We start from the raw sequence: 24,420 nt of genomic DNA on the forward strand, positions 1-24,420 counted from the left end.
GCGAGATTCTGCAAAGCTTCCCTTGTTTGAGACAGACAAAAGCAAGTCATAGAAGTTCTCTTCCACAGGTGACTGTGCTCCTGCTATTCAAATTTCAATATCCATTCTTGGGCAAGGGGAGCCAGTGTTACACAGAGTACCAAGACGTCATGACAAAGAAATTCCTTACAAAGGCTAGTGGAGTTTTCCCTTCTCGGTCCTTCTGTAACCTATGAAAAAGAAAAGGTAGGAAGAGATGAAAAGATCCTACTTATGTTAGAACGATGTTATATTCAGTTTAAATCTCCCTCGATAGCAACAAACAAGCTATCCAAAGGTATTAGCAAGACTAAACCCCCTTCAGTGATTCATCACCAAGGAGTATTTTTAAAAATAAAAATAATAGCGTGGCGGCATATAATTATGTGCATACAATATTAAAATGTGTTGTGGGATAGATACATTACAATAAACTTAGGAAGTGAAAATCAAAATGCCATACACTTATCAAATATCCGCTAGCTTTCAAACCTGTGACTCTCAGGCCAGCTACATAAAATGTCAGCAGCAGCATTTATTCATGCAACTGGCTCAATGGTTTCTTCAAGCATCTAAAATTGAGCTCTCTTCAGGACTCATTACGAGTTTCGCAGAATTCCACATGGGGTCGGTAACACTGGTACTTACCAATACTCTAGGGAATTACAAAGTCAGTAGAAACACTTTTTAAAAAATCTTTTTATAAGCGTTTTGCAAAACAAACAGACGGAACTTTCATAGGGGTATCATTAATTATGCCAAACACATAGTAATATGAGAAAATAATGGTTTATAGGGTAATAGCCCTATAAACCGGGTCACGGGCCCACCAGGATTTACATTAGGTCCCCAGAAACACTGCAGGGCTTTTATGTTTCCCCCTGCGATTTCGGCTGCTTAACGCGGCCAACCCATCTGGTGAAATTACAGGCCAGAATCAGGAATTACCACAGGAATTTTACCCAAAATGTATTTCAGTTTCTTTCCTCCTGTAAAGTCTCACTGCGTGGAGCATTGGTAGCCTTAATCCAGTACTCCCAGTTAATTCTACAGATCAGAAGTTAATGGGCTCCCTGTGATGTTAACGGATTGATCTATAGTTGATCACTAGTTAGAAGAACGTTCTCTACTCCAGTTGTGGCCAGAATCATAACCTCTCTGCGATGGCACAGACCATACTATGATGCTCCAGTAACATCAATGAAGAGCACAAATCAAAGATGTAGAAAGGAAAGTTACACTGAAAATCCTGAGATCTAAGGGCATATCACTAGGACCCAACAGAAACATTGCCACAGGCCTTCCTCATACTGCAAACATCCTTTTGAAATGTTCAATGGAAGGCCCGGAATTCTCATCTTTCAGCATAGGAACCGTTCAGGGCCTCAAAACAGCTTTCCTTAGAACTTCCTCCAGCAAAGCAACAGAAACCCTAAAGGTGGCACTAAGGAACAATACGTAGAATGCTTAGGTCTGGAAGCTAAATTTTAGTCTGTATATTCCTCGACCTCAAAGAGATTGAGAAGATATGTTTCCATATCCACCTACTCCTAGGTCTTCTCTTCTGTACTTCCTAAACCTTTCAGATATGTCTCAAACTTTGGCACCTCTGTTTCACCTTTGCAGGCTCACCAACACTTCCCCCTAAAGACAAAAAGCAAGGCATTCTTACTGTGTACTACTGGTCCATCTACACCAGTGGGCCCACTGATAGTCTACAGGAGCCGGAAAATGTAGGTAGTCTGTGCTTATCCTGAAAATCTGATATGGCCCTGGGGCTAACGGAGCAACAATGAAAACTCTTTTTCTCACACGTCACAGTCCCTACTGGTGTACCCATCTTCCTTTGCACATGTTTGCCGGGCCTGCATTCATAAACTCAACATCAATTTACCATGTTCCCCATGCCCGCCGACCCATCAAACACCCCCACCGGCCATCCCACTGAGTGTTCTTGCCTGCTGAAAGCAGGTGGAAATTGTATGTGTTTTTCCCCCCTAGAGTCAGGCAGAAATGCATGTAAAAAAGACTTGGTAATACTGAGCCCATACAGTCTTTCCGGGAGAAAAAGGTGTAACAACTGGAATTTCCTCAGTATACCCCCTGCACCAAATTACGGTGCACTTGTAAGGAGGGCATTGAAATAACCTCTGTTTCTCTTTCTGAAATATGAAGCTAATCTCTGTACTCTAAACGAAGGTGCGTTATCTTGGTTCTGCCTGGTATAACTATGTATCTCCTTTAAATCTGTTGAACTGCTCAACCTTAGCAAAGGCGTAACTCTTCCCAAAGGCCATGATCGGTCTGGGGACGCGTCATGTTTGATATACAGTTCCATATCTTCTTAGAAGTGGGATGTTTCTTTACAGTATTTTTTGCTCTCAGAGCAGTATCAAACTACCTTTCGCTTGTCCACTTCTATCGTCTCTTGTAGGTGTGCAGTAGCTCTCGATGCATGGATGTTTCCTTTGGAACATGATCTCTACCCGAAAGTGAAAAAGCCAGCGCTGTTCATCAACACAGAAAAGTTCCAAACTGCCGACACTGTCACCAAAATGAGAAGACTTGGCGCGAACAACAGCAGAACAAAGATCATGACCATCCTGTGAGTATCGTGTGTTTCAGTCAAGGACTAGGATTACGCAAAAGGGAGCAGAAGTTAAGAGAGAATGTGGTTTTCTAACCACTCATGCAGTATCAGTGGTGCATCTCTCCACCACGTCTAAATGTACTAGTCGGATGGGATTCACCTGAGACTTCAGTGGGTGTTGGGTGCTCTCACTAGGTTTGATGGCACTGAGGGGGTTGAGGGTTTCTTGCCTATTCTTTGAGTATTGGGTCCTCTTCACCAGCGTTCATTGGATGGGGGAGGGGAGGTTTCTTGAGCATCCTGTGGGTGTCAGATAATCCCATCACTCCGAAGCTCTAATGGAATAGGAGTTCCATGAGTATTGGCTGCTTACACCAGGTCTAAGCACACCAGGTAGCGGGTGGTCCAATATTGTGCTTTCAGTATTGGGTGCTTCATTTCAGTCTAAGAACACCAGGAGATAATCTATTTGTGCTCATAATGTCTCACAGGACAATTGAGGTATGTGATGGTCTTTTCTCCAGATCCTTCAACAGTCATTTGTTACTTGGCACTTATGTTGACCACAAGTTTTCCATGCTTTAAATCTAATTACACCCCAGTTGGATACCCAAGTACTTACTTGTACTCCTGACTCTTCAGTGGTAGCTTGGTGGAGCATTCAAGATGTACTCCAGCAGAGTGTATTTGCCCTGAAAGTCCAAAATAGTATGACACAGTAATCACAGACAGTTACATCAATGTCATCCAGAGATGTTACTGAGGGAAGGAATTGCCCTTCATTTCCATGAAAGAAAGGCAGAGCGGATTTCATTTTAACACAGGAAATCAGATAGTCATAGCCCTTTTGGAGGATCCAGATATGAGCCCAAATACAGTGAAAGGAATATAATGTGTCATAACGATCACAATCAAGTGTTGGCTTTGAGCAGGTCTGTACCCTAGAGCACATAGGATCCCCAATGTGTTTTTGCACTGGAGTCAGCTGCTTTACACGAGGCCTGTGGCCTGGGTGCGTATTAGTGGGGTGATTACGAACATGCTACCCATTCATAAGGGTTTGCGCCAGGGGTGTCCCCTATCCCCGTTGTTATTCGTGCTCTTGCTTGAATCACTTATTTGTATACTCCATCAACACCGTGCGGAATCTGCACTGAGATTCATGCACCGTCCCATAGGCATATCGCTGTATGCAGACGACATGGTCATGTATGTGCATGACACAGCGACCAATCTAGCGCTCATAATACGTGAATATATGGCTGATACTCTGGTCTCTGGATAAACTGGTCCAAATCCATTGTATTCCCTTTATCCCCTATCACTCAACCTCATGCGATTGACTTCCACTTGCAGTGGAGCAAGGATGCAGTGAAGTATCTGAGAATCGGGATCCAAGCAGGCCTGGACCTCGTGGTTCGGTTTAACTATGGTAGGGTGGTATCACAGTTAGAGAAGTAGGTTAAATGCTCTCTATGACCGACCAATATTGCGGTAATGAAAATGGTGGTTTTACCTAAATTCCTTTATTTGTTTACTAATATACCAATAGTTAGGATGCATTTGATGACCTCAGCATGTTCGGGCAAACAACCCTGATTCCAATGGCACACACGCATACAGGGTCGGTTTGGCGCTCCAGGCATGTAATTTGTGCGCAGGCACATTTTGCACACTATTGATACCGCCACCATGACTACTTCCCATGTACTGATTAAACAATATGACGCCCACCCTACTTTGCTTTCAACTATCTTACCCCATACTCACACCTGTGCTGGCAGGACCAGATTTAGCACTAGCCACTACTCAATATATCCTCTACCTCAACTCTCTGACTCATCTCAAACCTCTATTTACTACTCTTTCCAATACACTGCCCTATTTCGCACCCTTTACCTCTATCAATATATCCTCTACATCCGCTCTCATTCATTCCAAACCCCATACCACTAACATGATCCCCAAAATAACTCTTTCTAGACTCTCTCATACTCTACCCCTCCTTGCATAATCTTTACTATACCGATCCCCCAAAGCAAGCCTTTCTAAACTATTCCCTCTGACTCTTCCCCTCGACATCCATTTTTACTCACCCCAAGCCTCCACCTACTGCTATTACCTTCAAAACAAAACAAAAAAAGTCTAAATCCTTCACTCTTCTATCCCTCCCCTATCCCTTTCAATCAAAATAACAGATTAACATGTCCACTTCTCAAATTTCATATTTCACTACACTAATTCACCACTAATCCATTATAGCTCCAGAGGTGCGTGCTACTCACCGAAAAAGCACTTCAACACCTGGAACGAGCTCCAGAGCAACATCAGATGCTCCCCCACTCTGCCCACCTTCAGGAAGAGCCTCGAGACCTGGTTCTTCAGCTGACTCAGAGCTGCACCCCCTCCCCCTCCAGGGCTTTGAGACCCTCACGGGTGAGTAGCGTGCTTCACAATTCCCTGATCGACTGATTGACCTCATCAAGAACTATATAAATGCAAACCTTTTCCCTCCCCTATCCCTCCACTACCCCTCCACTACCCTTCTCAATCCAAGTAACTGACTAACATATCCACCACCCAAATTACTTTCATATTTCACTATACTAATTCAACACTAATTCTTTATGGGTTCCGGAGTAGCGTGTTACTCACCAAAAAAGTGCTCCAACACCCCAGAAAGGGTAACAAGCGTTCTATAAATGCAAATCTTTTTCACTCTTCTATCCCTCCGTTACCCTTCTAAATCTAAATAACTGACTAACTTATCCACCAGTGGAAAGTGGATGTAAAAACTGATTGTAAATGGCCAGCCACATCCTGATGTGAAAGTGCAATTACCGTCTACATGTTTCAGCCTCCGTAAGCAATTTGTAAAGCCTTTGTCAGGACCAGAGAGTCACAGGGATATGCACACGCTAAGGTGCGCCCTCACCTGTGACACTTGAACACCGCTACACTTACAGTGACTGCGGGCCTTCAGCAAACTTAGAAAAGTCAGACAATTCTGTAAGAAAAACACAACTAAAGACAAGCCTGCCACATTAAACGTTTTGCTCAGACGCGCGATAATGTGGTGTGGGTGTCAACGCTCATGCTGCCATGCGTGCTCTTCAAGGTGTGTCCATAAGTTTAGCTCTTAAACCTATGGTGATAGTGGTAAAGTGCGTGTGTTTTAGTACTTACACGATGGTATTACAGGTGGGCTAAATATTGCCCCTGTGATCGCTCACAATATGCCGGCTCAATGTGCTACTATACACTAATACCTGCATGACGATTCCGAATGTCAGGTATGGGGCATAAATAATTATCATACCTTAAGGACTAAAAAGACTAAAAAAGAGGTGAACATGACTATTAAAAGAGCAATGCGAAAACCCAAGTCTCGGGTGTTGAGGGAAAAAGGTTGCAGCCTACATGAGGTGTAGAGGAATCTACACCATGGATCCTAGCGGGAAATGGACACAGTTGTTACCATGGCATCCAAACAAAGGGGCTTCATTACCTTGGAGTTGCAGAGATTCTTAATTTCTATGCCAAAGCCAGACGCCCGTATGACACCTGGTGATTCCTGTCTTCCAGGACCCCGAGGATAGAGGCGCCCTGGGCGGTTGAGTTTAAGCACTGTCTCTGCAGCAACCGGAGCATGCCGGATCGTCCCTCACTTCATTCCTGGCGTGGGGCAATGATGTCATCCCGTACATGCGTACGGTCATTCATTGGCATATTGCTAGATCAATGACTAAAGTGTTAACCCTCATGGTTAATGTGATGTTTTGAAACAACAACTTTACACTCATGTTGGATGGGATATACAAAGAATATCCCCAGGCGCAAATGTACTCGTGACCGGTTCTCAGAGTGTCTACACAAGGGGGTATATCAATGAAAGGCTCTGCTTCAGACAAAGACAAATGTGTTGCCAAACGTACACTGAGGCACCGCTTAGTAAGTAACAGTGTCCCATTGGTATATGGGAATTGTGGCCACGCATATTCCTCATGTGATATACATGTAGGATACATGCTGCTTATGGGGCGTTCTGACTGTAGTATAGTGTTTCTACAGGAAACAGAGGTTAATCAAGTGGTATCAACCTTCTCTTAAAGAAGGAAAATAAAGCTGTGAGAAGTATTCATAAAAGGTTTTGTTCATGTTGTGCAGGTGTGGTGTTACAGGAGGCCCCCCCATATAGTGACAGCAACCCAGTAGAAGATATGTGCTATCTAGAAAGGGTGTCTTTTAATCATGGGATCCCATCCCTATTTCTTGAGGACAGACCCCCATGGAATGTTATCATGCAGACCCTGTTTATGTGTGGAGAGACGATAAATCCAGCGCTGCTCCTTTTCCAACATAAGTCTTTGGATGTTCTTGCCTACTTTGTTCTGCTCAATGACAGTCCATTTCAAATCATTTGTGTTATGGTTCAGTTGCAGAAAGTGTTCAGTCATCTTGGTAGTGCTCTTCCTGCTCCGGATGTTACTCCGGTGCTCGCAAATCCGTTGTTTCACTTTCCTACCGGTCATCCCCAAATATCTGAGGCCACATGGGCATGTGTTCAAGTAGACAAAGTTGATGGAATTACAGTTTGTGCAGGATCTTTGTGTCCATATTTTGTTAGGCTCAAGATTCAAACCCTTGGTAGGGTTGGTTAAATGGCAGACACTACAGTTCCCACAGGGGAAATGACCTGTGACGCTAAGTAGGCCCCAGGAGTTGAGAACTGATGGAATGGGATTGCCTTCTAATTTTCTAGGACGCGTGTGTACAAGGGAGTCTCTAATGCTCCTGGCCTGTTTGAAGGAGAAAGGGGGTTTATCCCAATTTCTGTTGTTGGTTTGTAGTATCCTCCAATGTTTGTTGATGGATTTCGTAATAGCGTTAGATGCTGTGCTATGTGTAGTCACACAGGTCAGGGGAATTTCTTCGGTATGTCTGGGTTTATCCTCTAGAAGGATTTCCCTGGGCTGATTTCATGCACTTTTCTGGCTCTTCGTCAGGATATTGTCTGGGTATCCACTACTTCTCAGTGTGTTTGACGACTCAGCTGATTGGGTACGGTAGTCGTCCAGTCTACTACAGTTTCTCCTAATACGGAGGTACTGCCCGTATGGCAAGTTTTCTCTGTGTCCTGGGTTGGAATCTGGAGAACTCAAAAAGGTTGTTTTTGGCAGTAGTTTTGTTATATGTTTTTGTAAGTAGTTTCTCATTTACCTTGGAGATGGTCACATCCAGGAAAACCATTTCTTTCTTGTCATAAGTGTGACTAAATTTAAGGTTGATATCACAGTTGTTAATCCATTGTAAAAATTCAGATAAAGTGTTTTCCGGTCTTTGCCAGATGACAAGGACATTTTCAATATATCTCTTCCAGAAAGAGATATATGACCTGAATGGATTCCTTCGTCAAGAATGTACTTCTGCTCAAAGTCGTACACGTACAAGCCGGCTATGCTCGAGGCAAAGGTGCTGCCCATTGAAGTTCCTGTGATTTGAACGAACAGGTCTCCCTCATATTCAGAATAGTTCAGCTTACGTGCCAATGTCCCACACTCTATAACGAATTGTCTGGGGGTCAGCCTCTGTCAGTGCTTTGCACAGCACCCTGATGGTGTCATCTTGTGGTATACTGGTGTACAAACTTTTGATATCAAGGGACACCAGGATGGTGGAATCCTTATCCATGGTCACGTCTTGTGGTAAGTACTCTTAGTGTCCTTAAGGTAGGTTGGGGTGTGTTGTATATGTGGCTTCAAGAACAAATCACAGAAGCGAGATAATGGCTCCAACAGGCATCCGATCCCCGAGACAATGGGGCGTTCTGGGGGGGTGGGGGGGAGGAGAGTCTGTTTTTATGCGTCTTGGGTAGGGTGTAGAAATACGAGATGGTACCTTCACCCGTAGTTAGGAAATCCGCTTCATGTTTGAATATGTGCCCGTTGGCTTCGGCACAATTCACCAAGTTCCCAATCTGAGATTTCAGTTCCGACGTGGGGTCGGAAGTCAGGGGGGTGTAGTTCTTTGTGTCATTGATCAGTCGTCTGCATTCCCTGTCGTATGCCGTCTTGTCTTGTATGACCAACCCTCCACCCTTCTCCGCTGGCTTGATCACAATAGAAGTGTTAGCTTGCAGTTCTTGAAGGCTTTAAATTCTACAGTGCTTAGATTTTTAAATCTGTCTTTGTCTTCAAATTTTTCAATGTCGTTAAACACAGCGTGCTCAAAGGTCAGGATCTCAACTGTTGTAGTGTGAGGTGGTGGAATGAAGGTAGATTTAAGTCTCAGTTCTGTCTCGCCTGTAGAGAGAATGTCACCCATGGTTTCCTGTTTCTCAAAGTACGCCTTTAGCCTCAATTTCCTGAAGAAATCGGACAGTTCCCAGTGTACCTTGGATTTGTCAAATCATAATTTTAAATCTCATAACCCTGTTCTCCTCAATGTCTTTCCTCTGCCCAGTAGTTATTGGAGACTTGAATATAAAAGGTGTTCTTCTTTCTGCTATTTCCAGAGGGTCTGTGCATCAGAGTCACACTGACTTCACATTTTTAGCTGGGCGTCTGCTGAGCAAAGTCTTTGAGACCAGAGGCACCATCGATCCGTACCTAGGTCTGGAGATCACCAACAGGGCAGCCCTGACGTTTCTTCAGGAGCATCTCGGTAAGGGAAAGACTATGATTATATATTTTGTCTCAGATACCACAAACATGGACCCCAGCAAAGATTCCGTTTTCTGTAACTTACCCAAAATCTATAGAATTATATTGAGTGAAGGGCGTATTCTTTTCAAATATTTAACCAAATAACTGCAGAGGAATTTTAGGTAAATATGAGCAAAACAAAGGAGGTAGGGAAATACAATGTTTGTGCCTCAGATCCACCATTCCCCTCCCCGCACTGGTTTGCCCCAGTTGTTTGGTAATCTACACTACATATGAAGTGGGCTGCGACTGGGAAAAGATTTTAAAAAATGCGTCCCTCAGTCCTGCTGATTTTGTGAGCTACTCGCCTTGTCTAAGTGCTGTGACAAAATGTTACACCTGCAGTTTCGATTTCCAGGTGAGACATCTTTCAGATAATTTGGAGCGCTGCAACTGTTTAAATGTCTGTACTGATATATTTTTTAATTCTGTTCCTCCTTATGCATCTAAAATAATTTTGAAATAAAAAAAAAAAATACACAAGTGGGCAACTCAAGTTCCTAATGCACTCTGGGCCAGATGTACCATGGATTTTTGCATGCGCAAATGGGTTTTAGACCTGCTTGCGCATGCAAAAATCCTGTGGGCCATGCACTAACCCTATTTTGCGAGTCGCAAATAATTTGCGACTCACAAAATAGTGTTTAGCGACTCGGTATTAGGAAGGGGCCTTCACTTCCCAATAGCGACCCCAACAGCTATGTAAGAATGTTTTCCGACCGCACTTGCGGTCGCAAAACACTCGCAGTTTACCACGCTTCTCAGAAGGGCGGTAAAGCACTCAGAAACGAGAAGGGGTCCGGGAATGCATGTGCAAAAATGAATAGTTACATTTTTTTTTTTAAATGCACCCCGTTTTCTTTTAAGGAAAACGGGCTGCATTAAAAAAAAATGCTTTATTTATAAGCAGTCCCAGACATGGAGGTCTGCTGACCCCAGCAGGTCACCATCCATGGGAGTGCTCACCATTCCCAATGGGGTCGCAAATTGCGAAAGCCTCATTAATATTCATGAGGCATGCAATTTGCGACCCCATTGGGAATCGCAAACAGTGTACCAGACACTGTTGTACATTGGAAATTATGACTCCCAAATTGTGACTCGCAATTTGCGAGTCACAGTTTCCAGTGGTCGTACATCTGGCCCTCGGTGTGTAAGACTGGGGTTCCAATCATCTAGCAATGTTAGTGTTCCCCCTTACTAGCTTTATTGTTTTGTTTCAGTGTTTAATTATGTATTTTGAAAATGTGTGTCAAAACATGTCATGAAAGACTCTGGGGTCTGACGTACATCCAGACATGCGCAAATGGGTCCAACTGCACACTGAATTTTTGCGACCTGTCTGTCATTTTGCTATACTAATTTGTACTGATGGGTTACATTTCTAAAAGCCTATTCATTCACTGATTGTCACAAAACAAACTGCCTGGAGAATATTATTTAGGCTGATCACTATTTTCGACCACCAGTGCTTTGATATGCCCACGGGACTGCATACCACGATCGACCCACTGCGCTCACATCCTCAAACGGGAAACATTTCACGTCCCTGAGAAGAACAGATGCTGCTTTTAAACAAGCAGAAAACAAATAATAACAACCAGCGATGGGCGGGAGGTGGTGGTGGGTCGGCAAGGCAAGGGTGATTAAGTGAACTGCAAGCGGTGACGGACACCAACACTGAAGACATAAGCAGGAAACAAATAATAAAATTAATTAGGGAGGTATAGCAGGAGGGGAGAAGACAGCCTGCACACATATACTCTTGTAGAAGTGCAGAGACGGCCTGCGGCCGTCAGCCGAAAGGTAATTACATTCAAGCGATGCACAGACGGTGAAAGGGGCGCACCGAAAACACAAGCAGAAAACAAATAATAACAACCAGCGATGGGCGGGAGGTGGTGGTGGGTCGGCAAGGCAAGGGTGATTAAGTGAACTGCAAGCGGTGACGGACACCAACACTGAAGACATAAGCAGGAAACAAATAATAAAATAAATTAGGGAGGTATAGCAGGAGGGGAGAAGACAGCCTGCACACATATACTCTTGTAGAGTGCAGAGACGGCCTGCGGCCGTCAGCCAAAAGGTAATTACATTCAAGCGATGCACAGACGGTGAAAGGGGCGCACCGAAAACATAAGCAGAAAACAAATAATAACAACCAGCGATGGGCGGGAGGTGGTGGTGGGTCGGCAAGGCAAGGGTGATTAAGTGAACTGCAAGCGGTGACGGACACCAACACTGAAGACATAAGCAGGAAACAAATAATAAAATAAATTAGGGTGGTATAGCAGGAGGGGAGAAGACAGCCTGCACACATATACTCTTGTAGAGTGCAGAGACGGCCGTCAGCCGAAAGGTAATTACATTCAAGCGATGCACAGACGGTGAAAGGGGCGCACCGAAAACATAAGCAGAAAACAAATAATAACAACCAGCGATGGGCGGGAGGTGGTGGTGGGTCGGCAAGGCAAGGGTGATTAAGTGAACTGCAAGCGGTGACGGACACCAACACTGAAGACATAAGCAGGAAACAAATAATAAAATAAATTAGGGAGGTATAGCAGTAGGGGAGAAGACAGCCTGCACACATATACTCTTGTAGAGTGCAGAGACGGCCTGCGGCCGTCAAAGTGAAATGCGACACGGCGGGCAGGGGTGGGGGCGGAGCGGGGAGAGCGGCATGAGGGTGTGAAGCAGCAGGGGCCTGAGACGAGGCCGCCTTGCCTTTGATGTGGTAATGCGAGGCAAGCGGCTGGTGGCATTGTGCACGCGCTTTCACGTGCACTGGAAGAAATCGCCTGGGAATCGCCTGATCTCGGTAAGCTCTGTTTAAGCCGCAATAGATCGAGCTCCCGCTCTCAATGCGCATGCGCATTGAGATAGGTCGCTCGACCTAAAAATCCCACCTGGGAGCCCCCCTGGACAGCTGTCTGCTGCCCCAAGTCCCCCGCTACGTTCCTCCAGCGTGAAGCGTTCCTCTGTGGGCAGCATCCCCACGGTACTCCTATCGTCGCCTTGGGAGTCGGTGATTGATGAATGGTTTGTAACTACAATTGGAGTCCCAGTTAATTGACACGTCACTGCAGATTGCAATTAGCAGGGGGTCCCCTTTTCCAGGCCCTCCTAATTGTGTTTCAGAATGAGTCATATAAACCATTTTTTGAGTCGAAAACGCATTTTTTCTCACCAGAATTGAGTAATTAGTGAAAAAAAACTATTATGCGGTCCTAAAGTGATCATGCAAATCTTAGGGTTTGGGATTGCAAAACGCTTTGCACTTCGGCCCTTTAACCCATAGAATATTTTCCAGCTTTTTTGCAGAAGATACCATCGAAAGAGCCGATCATGTTGAATAGCCGTCGCTGCCCCTTTCCATCTCTTGCAAGCTGCCAGCGGCCTGTCTCTTTTCGAGACAGTGCATGGATCAGTCCGTGAGGGCGTCTGTCGTGTGATCCGTCGCCTTGTGCGGTTTATCGCCTTCCAGGAGCCATCAACAATGCTTCAAATGAATGGGAAGGGGGTTCAATCCATCTTTGACTTCACTTTGCTCACTCTCTGGTTATTAACTGGGAGGTGGTGACCGCCAGTGAGGCACTTTTGAGCTGCAACTGTAGAAGATCTCTCTCTAGGTAAAAGGGTTCTTTCCCACAAACCGTCTAAGATCTTCCTGTGTAACCTAGTTTGTGAGGATTTTACCCCAGACACAATTTTGACTTTCTTTCTTTTTTTTTAAACGTTTTATTGAGTTTCAACGAAGAAAACAAAAACATAAGAGCATAGTAGTCACTGGACTGGTCCAAATGTATAGCAGGAACCTCATCAGTCAAATCAGATTAGCGTGAGCGTGGCTTCGGGGGGTGTTTGGGGTGTTACACCCCCTTAAAAAAATATTCTGTATTAAATCGTTCGGTACAAGTGTTTTTGGTCGGGTATTGTGAGGTCTGTCATATTTCACCTGAAATGTTTACGTATACTCTGACAAGAACACACACACTCGCTCTTGTCTGTTTCGAAGATGTTAACAAAATTGGTTAAATTGAAAAATATTGTGTTTAGAGTCCTCCTAAAAATAGACGTTCTGTTCCTTAAGCCCCCTCGTGCCCTGCTTCTCATATGATGTATTTTACCAATATAGGCAGCGGGATTGTTGGGAAAACTGAAGCCTCCCTCCCACCTTACTGAACAAGCTGCGCAATGCAGATGAGTTTCATAGCGTAAAGAGATATGGAGCTTACGTATTTGCAACAAAGAATGACGCAATCAACAAAGCAGCTGAATTATACCCCCAAAAATCAGCACAACGATGAGCACAATGTCATAAATGTAGCCACAATATAGCTCTTACGTATAGCGCCAAAATCTACCTGAGCAAGTACTGGAACCTGTGATTGTTTCTCTATCAACACCAGGTTTTGGCTAAGGCAGTAGTAAACTTCTCACTGGTTCACCATGCTTACCCCCGTGATCCACATCGGAGGGGCGGGGTGGGTCTCGGGTGTGTCCCTAATTGCATTTGTATGTATGTATTTGATGTTATCCTGTTTTATTGCGTGTGTTTGATTTACTACCTCAAGGGGTTACATTACACCTGAAGAATCCGTGTTGTGCACGGTGAGGGCTCGAGGGGGCAGCCATGGTAACCGAATTCCATGAAACAGGATTTTTTTTCAGGTTGTGAATATTTGTAATTTGGGGCAGTCGCACATACACAGCGTTCTTAAATAATTCACGAGGGGAATACTTGTTGCAAAGCAAGCCAAGGCTTGGTGGCTGCTTATGCACTATTCTGCACGATGGCAGCTGGGTTGCTTTTGAAAGCAGAAGGCGGTGCGGTGCAAAATGTCACTTTGCTCGAGCAGGGAGGAGCCGCTTAAATCCGTGTCCTGGCAGAGGGCCAGAGTAAGCGTGTTCTTGTCAAGAACGGCCGCCCTGCCCTTCAGCAAGTTAACCTAAACCGCCCCATCTTTTACATTCCTGTCAAAGTGTTCCACTTTGGGCTGAGGTTGTCTGAACAGCCCCTTGGCCTAAGAGTATTCCCTACACACTGATAGAGGCGGGCGAGACAGAAAATTAACAGGGAGACCCGAGCTAGAGCCGGGCCAAGGGTCTCGCACGAGCCGAACCCTGAAAATGTTTCCTATGTAAATTATACCGAATAACCGAAAGCATCACGTAAAGGATAATAAAGTCTCTTCAAAGCTTTAAAAAAAATGTACGCATTAATAAAGAAAATGAATTTTGGTGAAAGGAAAATCTTTGTATAAGAGCACAGTTTAAGCATGGTAAACAGCTATTTATTTATCTAGGCTTTTCTAGTTTCACTTTGCACAAATCAGCCACTAAATGGGTATGTATTTGCCCTTCATCGCTTTAAGTCTTTTTTTGGATCTGTTGTGCATTGGTGTTCCGTTTTTACTTATGCTTGACCCGAAGCACCATCTACATTTCAGAAGGTCACTCCTCATTGTTTGCAGGCACCGATAGATTAAGCCATGTGCCCCCATTTACAGGACGTTAAACTGACCCGAGACTCGAACCTGGTTGGTTTCCTAGCACCAAAGTCAACAGCTCTGGCTGTTAGGCCACTTCCTGGTACTGAGAGGCAGGAGGCACATGAAAGCTCGGCTCGGTATGGGCTCGAGGTTCCAACAGGACCTCGACCTGAGCCAGAGCCAGGCTCGGGGATGGCTCGAGCTCTCAACACTGACAGGCTACCACGCCTACTCTTTTCCTAGTAGGGTAGGGGCCAGCTTGTTGTGAGCCCGTGTGGCCACCCAGTACGTAAACCAGAGCGGGTGTCTCCTTTAGCGCGAGGTTGCTCTCTGAAATGTTAAAAATATCTCTTAGGCGTGCGCAGGACTTTTCGGAGTTGCCAGATTCTTATGACGTCATCACCATCTCTGCGTCCCTGCCTCGTTATGAGGGACTTCTTTTAAGTTGTTCCGTGAGCGGATAAAGGCTATCTACGGATTGGAAGTACTTTTTGTCGCGGCCAAAACGGATTTGCGACAGAAGCCGCTGCTAAAGTGTAAGGAGCACAGCCGCGGTAATGTGCTTGATCAGGCAGACGCTAAGCCGCACTGACAGGAACTGCCTCAGGAATTACTCTGCGAAGTCGTGACGCCTGAACCTCAGATAAAGCCGCCTTTTCCATTATGCCCTTCGGGCCTCTCGTTGAGGCCCATTGAAGTCCGAGTCTGCCGCCAAGATGGCCGACTCGAGGTTCACCAGTAGTGCGGGAGCAGGGAATTCCAGAGGTAGAGCACCTTTTGAACGTACTCCATTCGCTGAAGGGCAATGAACTTACAAACAGAAAACTGCAATGTTTGGACACAATAGGACCTCATTTATGAGAAGTGACGCATCACTGCGTGAAAGCAGCGATGCGTCACTTCTCAGTGCGCCCTCCTTGCGACATGATTGATGCGTCATATTTACTGTATGACGCATCATGTCGCAAGGAGTTACAGATACATCAGTATTTCTGACATATCGATATGACGCAAAAGTGACGCATTGCTGGAGTGTGTCACAAAAGTGACGCAACTCCAGCAATGCGTCCTTTCACATGGGGCTTGCGAAAGGGCCTGCGTCAGTCTTACGCCTGCTGTGAGGCAGGTGTAAGATCTTGACGCATTTGCGTCCTAGAAGTGGCGCAGTGAAATCTCATAGATTTCACTGCGTCACTTCTACGACCCTTTCTTGCGTCAATACACCCCCCTTGCATACATTATACCTGGCGCAGGTATAATGTAGCGCAGGGGTTTACAAGTTGGCGCATCTACCTAGATGTGTCACTTTATAAATATGGCGCAACAAGGTGCATTTTTTACGCCACTGGTGCGTCACAAAAGGTGACACACCGGCAGCGTAAAAGTGATGCACAGCCTCATGAATGAGGCCCAATAATGTTTTATTTGAAGATACATTGCAGTGGAAAATGATTACTTTGCATTAACAGTGCATTCTGGGACATGTATTCCTTTGAACCATGGGAGTCACGTGACAACCTGGTCATGAATATTTCAGCACGTAGTCACCTTACAGGCAAGCAGCCTCACCTGTGATCAAGGCTCATTTGAAGCCGAAACGTGTAAGGGAAAATACTTGAGAACATGCTGCTTTTATATTTGGAAATAAACGCACTGTTGTTCCAGATTTGGTCTTCAGTATTTCTGTTGTGTTATTAATTGACAGGCTGCTCTGTGCCTGTTCATGCCCCAAGCATCCCTGCAGGGTTGGAGGCTCCGCTTTTCGGAGGTGGTTGTGGATTTAAGGTGGGAGTATGACCCGCTCGCTTCTTTTTGAAATTATTTTGGCCACCATGAGTGTGGAAGGGTATGCTCAGACATGAGTCCCTTGCTCACTGCACCATCAGGATTCAAGCAAGCCGGGCCGAAGACGGCTGTAATGCCAGAAACCGGTCCCCGGAAGCTTGTTTCCTTTCCAGTGAAGAATTGGCTTGGTAGTTTGGTCTGCCCTGTTCCCATGATGCACTGGGCCAGGGACAGACTAATTTGCATATAGCCAGGTTCTGAACTGGGATGGTGCAGTGAGCTAAAAAACGGTGATGGATCAAGCCCTGATCTGTTGACTGGGTAGGAGTGTTCTGATTAACTCAGATACTCTGTCCATCACCACCCCCTTTTTGAAATTATTTTGGCCACCATGAGTGTGGAAGGGTATGCTCAGACATGAGTCCCTTGCTCACTGCACCATCAGGATTCAAGCAAGCCGCTCGCCTCTACACCAGCAAGAGGATTTTCCATGACACTAGACACTACGCTATGGCGTAGGAGCTTTGCCCCACTGCTTTTAAGCAGTGAGAAACATAAAATAATAATAACTTAAAGTTATTATCATTTTATGCTCCGTGTCCTGCTGTGCAGCAGGCGGGTCGGCTGTTCTGCTCTCGGAACAGGGGAAGAGTGGTTTGCCCACTCCTAAGTACATAATGATTGTTTGGTCGGCCCTCTCGGGCTGCCCAAACTATTCAAGCGCACTTTCCCCATTCTCCATGCGGCTGCATTACAGCCTGCATGGAGAACCACCCCTCCAGCCCCTGGCTGAGCGCCGTGTCACTACAGCGTTGTGCTTGGCTTAGGGGAGGGAGCCTGGCTGCCTGCTTCCTGTTGCTAAGACTCGGGACCCGGCCTCAAGGTAAGTTTTTTTTTTTTTTAAATTCCAATTCGGCCATTCTACTCTGTGCCCGCTCTGCCAACTGCGAGCTATGCCGGCTGAGGTGATAAATGGATAGGAGAGGTGGGTGTCGTGCTGGGCATGTAATAGGCCCTTATCAGGGATTGACCTTGCGTGGGGGCAGGAGCACTGCGCGGCAATGACTCACGCCACACAACTCGCCGAGTCGGAAGTGACGATCTCGAGCAGCCGCCCCCCTTTTAATGTAACTCCGCAGGCCACGCCTGGCCTGCGGATGTGGTGGGTGTGTGTGTCTTAGCCACTAGACCACCAACTATTACATTCCTATCCAACTCAGTCTTTGAAACAAACACAGTGTTTAAACATATCAACTGACGAGACATACAGTCTCAGTACTTGCTTGAACATCGTTCTACGGTGGTCGGACACCCCCAGCAGACAAAGTCCCTCAGTCGTTGGCTCTGGCGGGAGTTCGGTCTCAGGCTGTACCTCTGGGGGGCGCTGCGCGTGTCCGTGCCATTCAGGCCTGGGTCCTCGGAACAAGCCCCGGGCTGAGGTGAGGGGCTTGCCTCTGTGGTCTCTTCGCTTCCGCCGCTTCCTGATCTTTCCTCCCGGTGTTCTGGTGTGGCGACTGCGATTGGACTTGGTTGGTCACTTGAAGTCCCTCTGGGTTGTTCTGATGGGACCTCCTTGAGCCATGAGATGTTCCGGGACACTTCCTCTTCTCCTCTTCACGCAGTTATCATGGTTCCGCGGTTCGCAGTGACTGTCCAGATGCCTGGCTCGTAGTTTTTCTGGAATTTTCCTCCCGGGCAGCTGTCCCATAGGATGACGGTCGCTCCTGGGCGGATCATTTTTGAGGTGGCACGGCGTCGGAGACTCGCTTCCTGATTGTGTCGGACTCTTCTCCCTTCCACTTCTTCTGCTTCTAGTGGAGGTGACGACCACCCTGGGCAGGTGGGGATCAGGTCTCGTCTGGGACCATGGAGCATGAGTGCCCACGGGCTCCTGTGTGTGGTACAGTGAAGTGTACTTCGGTATTCTCTTAGAAACTCGTGGAGCTCTGTTCTGGGTCCGCTTGCTCAACGACTGCTATGCGGAACATCTTGTTCAAGGTGCGCATGAAGCGTTCAACGTCCCCGTTGGCTTGGGGCCATTGAGGGGTGATTCGTCGGTGAAAGATACCTCGCTGATTGAGAAACATGGCAAACTCTGATCCTTGGAACGGTGGACCATTTTCACTGCGTACTTCATTGGGAAAACCGAACATGGCGAAGACCTTCTCTAAGATTCGTCCCATGTGGTTGAAAGTTGTGGATACGACTGGTTCCACTATGGGGTACTTTGAAAAAGCGTCTATAATCACAAGCATGTGCGTTCCTCCCGGAAAACTCCCAAAGTCTATGCTCACTTTAGATCACAGGATGGTGCAGGCTTCCTCGGTGATCACTGGGATTGGTCTCCCGGGGCCGCTTGTCAGCTGACCCGGTAAACAGCGGCGGACATATTCCTCCACCATGTCCTCCAGCTCAGGGAACCAGACTTTCTCCCTCATTCGTGCCTTCATTTTGGTCACTGTGAGAAAGTGCCATCTTTCTTGCTTTGGTATGCCCCCACTTTTTTCAGAATTGCTGATGTGCTTTGACTGGGGCTCCTGCCAACCAGGTCCCTATGGCCTGTGTTCCTTCCCTAAAACTGTACTGAAACAAAACCCAATGGCATCTATGGCCACCGGTCAGCCCTAGTAGTTGGTACCCAAGGTACCCAGGGCATGGTGACCAGAGAAGACCCCTGAGGGCTGCAGCACTTATTGTGCCACCCCCAGTGGCCCTGTACCCTGGCACACACACACTGCCTTTGCAGACTGAGTGCCTAAGTACAGAACTAAAACCAGAGTCGACATGCCACACATCACTGTGTGCCATGCCCACAGAACCCACTGCCCTGGCAAACTTCAGTCACCCCTCTAGCTGGGTGCCCTATGCCAGAGGTGTGGGCACAGGTGCATGAGCCCTGTGCCCCTACAGTACCCAGGGCCATTCCTGGGCACTGTAAGTGCAGTGATGCCATTAAGAGTATATGGTGCTGGGAGGTTGGCATTACAAACTCCACAGCACCATAATGGCTACACTGAAGACTGACACGTTTGGTATCAAACTTCTCAGCACATTAAACCTGCACTGATGCCAGTGTGAGATTTAATGTAAAATGCACCAGAGGGCATCTTAGAGATGCCCTCTGAAACCCTAACCTACAATCCACGTGTGGCTGAGTAGCTGCAGAGGCTGCCACACAGCAGACATGTTGCTGGACCCTGGGTAGGAGAGCCCCCGCTCTCCTGGGCCTGCAACAATGCACATCCTGGGCGAGGTGCTTGGTCTCCTCCCACAGGATGGGCAGGGGGAAGCTTTAAAGGCATGCAGCCTCTGTGAGCTTCTCCAGACCATTTGCTGTGCTCAGCAACCAGCCCCCACCAGTCCTGCCCCCCACTCTGGCGGGAAGACTGGCAGGAAAAACTACGCCAGGAAGGGGGGGGTGCCAAACTTTGCCAACTCCACCCCTCAGGTGGAAGAGGCAAGGTGAAGCACGACCCCGGGCTTCGGCCATCTTGTAGATGGGGAGCCCTGCCCAATCCCAGCTAGGCCCAGGTAGAGTCCACCAACCCCAGAGGTATAACAGAGGTTAAAGTCAGAACTGAACTTACTCTCCAAAGTGGTAGCTTGGTCAAGCAGTAAGACAGTACCAGAGGACAGTGTAAAGCATTTGTTGTACACACTCAGTCAGCAAAAGGTTTCACACACTCAAAGACTGAACTCCAGGCCAATTGTTTTTATATCAAAGATATAGTTGTTTTATTTTTAGAACCAAAAGGTATCACAATATACTGTTCTCAATATGAGAGGTCTCAGATGAGTACTTTGCAGAAAGGCAATACATTTTGTAAACACAATAGGTACAGGGGTTGCAGTAGGCAACACAATTCTAAACAAAATTTAGCATTGAGCTCAATGGGTTTTTCTATATAAATACAGCTGATTACTTTGTAGATTACTCTGGTAGTTCCAGGACTGGATCCTAGATTCAGTCCTGGGATCTAAGCTGAAAATAGTTTAGTAAAAACGTTTTAGTTATTGCAGTGATTTTTAAGGAATATGAAGCTATTTTAAAAGTTCACACTTAGAAACTTTTCAATGAAAATCTGGCAATGTTATCCAATTGGAGAAAATTCAGGTTGCAGTAAGAGTACACTCTTGTTACTTTTGTAATCCAGTACTCGGCTCCTAGGTCCAGCACTGGGATCTCAACTTAAAACAGGTAAGTAATTACATTTCAGTATTTGGTATGATTTTTAAAGAATATTTCAATTTTTCAAAAGTAGACAGAAGAAATTTCACAGAAAAGCACACAATGGATTCCTATGGAGAAAATTCAAGATACTAGTAAACCCGACTAGGATTACTTTTGCGGTTCAGTACTGGGCTACAAGATGCCATACTGCCTTCTCTCCTGATCGCAGGTGAATACTTTGGAAGTTGGTTGATTTTATGGGAATATTTTAAGTTTTCAAAACTTCACACTTAGAAGATTTTTTGATTCAAACCAGTCAATGTTATCCAATGGCAGGTAAGTGAGTTACCGGTTTCCAGGTGAGTCCTCGACTGGGGAAGTTAGGGTCCTGGGCATAGACAATGGGATCCCCAGGGTCAGGTAGGTATAGTTGGTTCACCCTCAGCGGCACAGGGGCAGCCGGGTGCAGAGGTAGTTAGGCCCAATGTTATCCAATAAGGGGCACGGGGCCTCCGGTTGGTGGCTGCTGGCTAGCAGGCCACGCGGCTGTTGAAGCTGGGCTCCTGGTCACTTGCTCAGGGCAAAGGGAGAAGTAGGATAGTGCAAAGGTTGCACCTCCAGGGGCACTCAGGCAGCTGAGTGCAGGGTGCTTTTGAGCCGTCGGGCACTCAATATTATTCAATGGAAAAAGTAAAAAGAAAGCAAAGACTGCAGACTCGGGGACGGTGTTTCTTCAGGTGCGACCACCACTTCGAGAAGTAAGTTGAGATCTTGGAGAAGAGGTAGGTACCCCAAAGGCAGGCACAGGGGGCTGCAGGGAGCCGGGTGCAGGGGTGTCTTTTGGTGTCGGGAATCTTACCCTCAGCTGGTCGCGGTTGGTAGGGTCCCAGGTTCTGAGGCTGCAGGCGTCGTCTGGTTCGTTGAGGAGGGTCTTTGGGCACTGGACTTCAGGTTCCAGTCGCCGGGGGGACGTCCTCGTGGTCTTGGATCACTCGGGCACGGGCCGGGCTCAGCGGGTGCTGAGTGGGCAGGTCTTGAGCTTCCTGGCTGGCACCAGGGGGGTTGTTGAAGCAGAGCCTCTGCTTATGGGAGTCCCAGTCTTTAAGAGGGTCAAGGCAGGCAGGTCCTCCGGGTTTCCCAAGGTTGCTGTCCGCAGGAGTCGCCGGGATTAAGCAGGAGCAGGTTCCAGGATCGACAGGCCGGTAGGGCTGGGGCCAAGTCAGTGGGTGTCGTCCTGTTGTTAGCAGCTGCACAGCGTGTCTTCTTCTTCTTGATCTTCTTTCCTCTTTTCTTATCGGGATCTGAGGAAGGAAGGTCCGGGTGCCCCTAAATACTAAATTTAGGGGAGTTACAGGTAGGGCAAGGGCAGGGACCAATAGGCCCCTGTCCTGGGGTGGGTACACCCCCTAACCTGCTCCTCTCCTGTGGGAGGGGGGCCGGAGCCTAGCTGTGATTGGGCAGGGCTCCCCATCTTCAAGATGGCCGCAGCCCAGGGTCATGCTTCACCTCGCCTCTCCCACCTGAGGGGTGGGGTTGGCACAGGCTGGCACACCCCCCTTCCTGACGTAGGGTTTCCTGCCAGTCTTCCCGCCAGAGTGGGGGTTAGAACTGGTGGGGGCCAGTTGCTGAGTAAATGGTCTGGAGAAGCTCACAGAGGCGGCATGCCTTTGAAGCTTCCCCCTGCCCATCCTGGGGGAGGAGACATAGCACCTCGCCCAGGATGTGCATTGTTGCAGGCCCAGGAGAGCAGGGGGCTCTCCACCCAGGGGTCCAGCAACATGTGTGCTGTGTGGCAGCCTCTGCAGCCACTCAGCCAGACGTGGATTGTAGGTTAGGTTTTCAGGGGGCATCTCTAAGATGCCCTCTAGGGCATTTTACATTAAATCCCACACTGGCATCAGTGCAGGTTTAATGTGCTGAGAAGTTTGGTACCTGTGAGAAGTTGGCCTGATGTGCAGTGCTCACTATTCTAGTGATCACTATATATCAGTCCAAACAACCCTTATTGATGATTGGTTGTAAGTCAACCTTATAGACCAGCTATCCTAGTAGCATGGATACGAGCAGTCTAAGGCTAAGACTCTAGAGGGCGTGTTAAGCCAGCTGTTTTACCATCACATTACCCCTTGAACACCCAGTGAAAGGACACCACACAAGTGTTATGAAAATAAACAGTGTATTTATTAGAATCACAACAACCCTGTACTCTTTATGAGGACAGGGTGCTAGGCACACAACAAAACTCTTACGAAAATACTTAAGTTAGCACAGTATACACAAATGCCCGAGGGGCACGAAAAACCATATACTCTAAAAGTGGAATGCGAAATTACTAGCAGGTAAGTACAGTACTAATAGGCTTTGGAATCGCTAGGACTTGACTATGGAATCGTTAGATTACTTCTAGGAGGCCTAGGGGACTCGGGGGCAGAGTGTGCACTCTCACGCGGGATGCGGGACAAAGTCTATGGAAGCTAGTAAAGTTAAAGTTAGTGTTCACGGGCGAACCCGACCTGGTAGGGAGAAAACGACAGTGGATCCTGACCCTTGGATAGTGAGGCTATGCTGGGGCACCGAAATGCCGAAGTTACCTAGCCCAGGGGCTGCAGCTGCATATGTCTCAAAAGACGTCGGGAATCCTCGTTGCCGGACCAGGAGCCTGGAAGAAAAGATGCTGGCAGGCGACCAGTGAAGATAGTTCGAGTTGATCCAAGCCTGGATCTGGAAGATGGATGACACCTGAAAGCAGAGGGGACCAAGTTCGTGACTACTAGCCAGTAGTCAGTGGGCACCAGGAGGGCACCGGAGGGTAGTCACCTCGACTAGGTGAGTGGGCGACGCTGTGCTCTGCAGATCTCACGGACCAGGAGGCGTTGTCGGCGACCAGGATGGAGAGGCGAGCTGTCCCACGATGGATGAAGCTGTCGGCGTCGAAGAACCCAGGATTGGGCAACAAAGCCTTGGCTAATTCAAGCCCACGCGGTGGACTCAAAATGGCGTCTTGAGTGGACCAGGAGGGTCCGGGGTGCTCCTCTTCTGGAAGGGAGCAAGAGCCAGTTTGGAGCAACCAGACCAGCAGCAGTGATGTCGTCGGGCGTCGTTCAGAAGGCCACAAGCCAGCGGGCTAGTAGCCAAACAACGCGGTGAGCAGCAAAAAGCAGAAGGGCCCCACGCCGATCGTGGAGATGCTGGGGGGCTGATCTTCGGTGCTGGAGCTGCTCAGGGTCGGGGCTTCTCGGACCCCAAAGCACTCACCAGGAAATTACTCGGCGGGCTTGCTGTGCAGAAGTCGTGCAGTCTTGGCAATAGTCGGTCCCTTGAGGTCTCGTCGCACTCACGGTTCTCAGCTTGGCTGTAGAGGTGAGTAGAGGTCGGAGGTGCCAGGGAAGCCGGGTCTTGTCGAGCTGGGCAGTCGGATTCCGGAGGAAGGACTTACAGCAGACCGCAGTGTTCTTGCGTTGGTGCCTGCGGATGCAGGGTGACTACTCCTTAGTCACAAGGGAGAATCTTGAAGAAGGAAATCTTGAAGTCCTTTCGCAGAAAGTCGTGTCTTGATTCCAAAGATGATCTAATTTGGAAGGGGGCCTGCTCCTACCTTTATCTGGGAAAAGGGGGCTGGCACACGACTAAGTCCTGCCCTATGGGTGGGACCAGGAG

At 47.4% G+C, this 24,420-nt stretch overlaps 1 protein-coding gene across 1 annotated transcript in view; it reads left to right on the top strand.

The window, feature by feature from the left end:
• Nucleotides 1-24,420, top strand: part of PAFAH2 (platelet activating factor acetylhydrolase 2) — a 124,222-nt gene that overhangs the window by 72,309 nt on the left and 27,493 nt on the right. The window contains exons 10-11 of the mRNA XM_078682693.1: nucleotides 2,453-2,623; nucleotides 9,123-9,271. Of these exons, the coding sequence (XP_078538819.1) occupies nucleotides 2,453-2,623; nucleotides 9,123-9,271 (320 nt within the window). The remainder of the gene's footprint in view (nucleotides 1-2,452; nucleotides 2,624-9,122; nucleotides 9,272-24,420) is intronic.

This window comes from Lissotriton helveticus, chromosome 3_1 (assembly GCF_964261635.1).
Source record: "Lissotriton helveticus chromosome 3_1, aLisHel1.1, whole genome shotgun sequence".
NCBI lineage: Eukaryota > Metazoa > Chordata > Amphibia > Caudata > Salamandridae > Lissotriton > Lissotriton helveticus.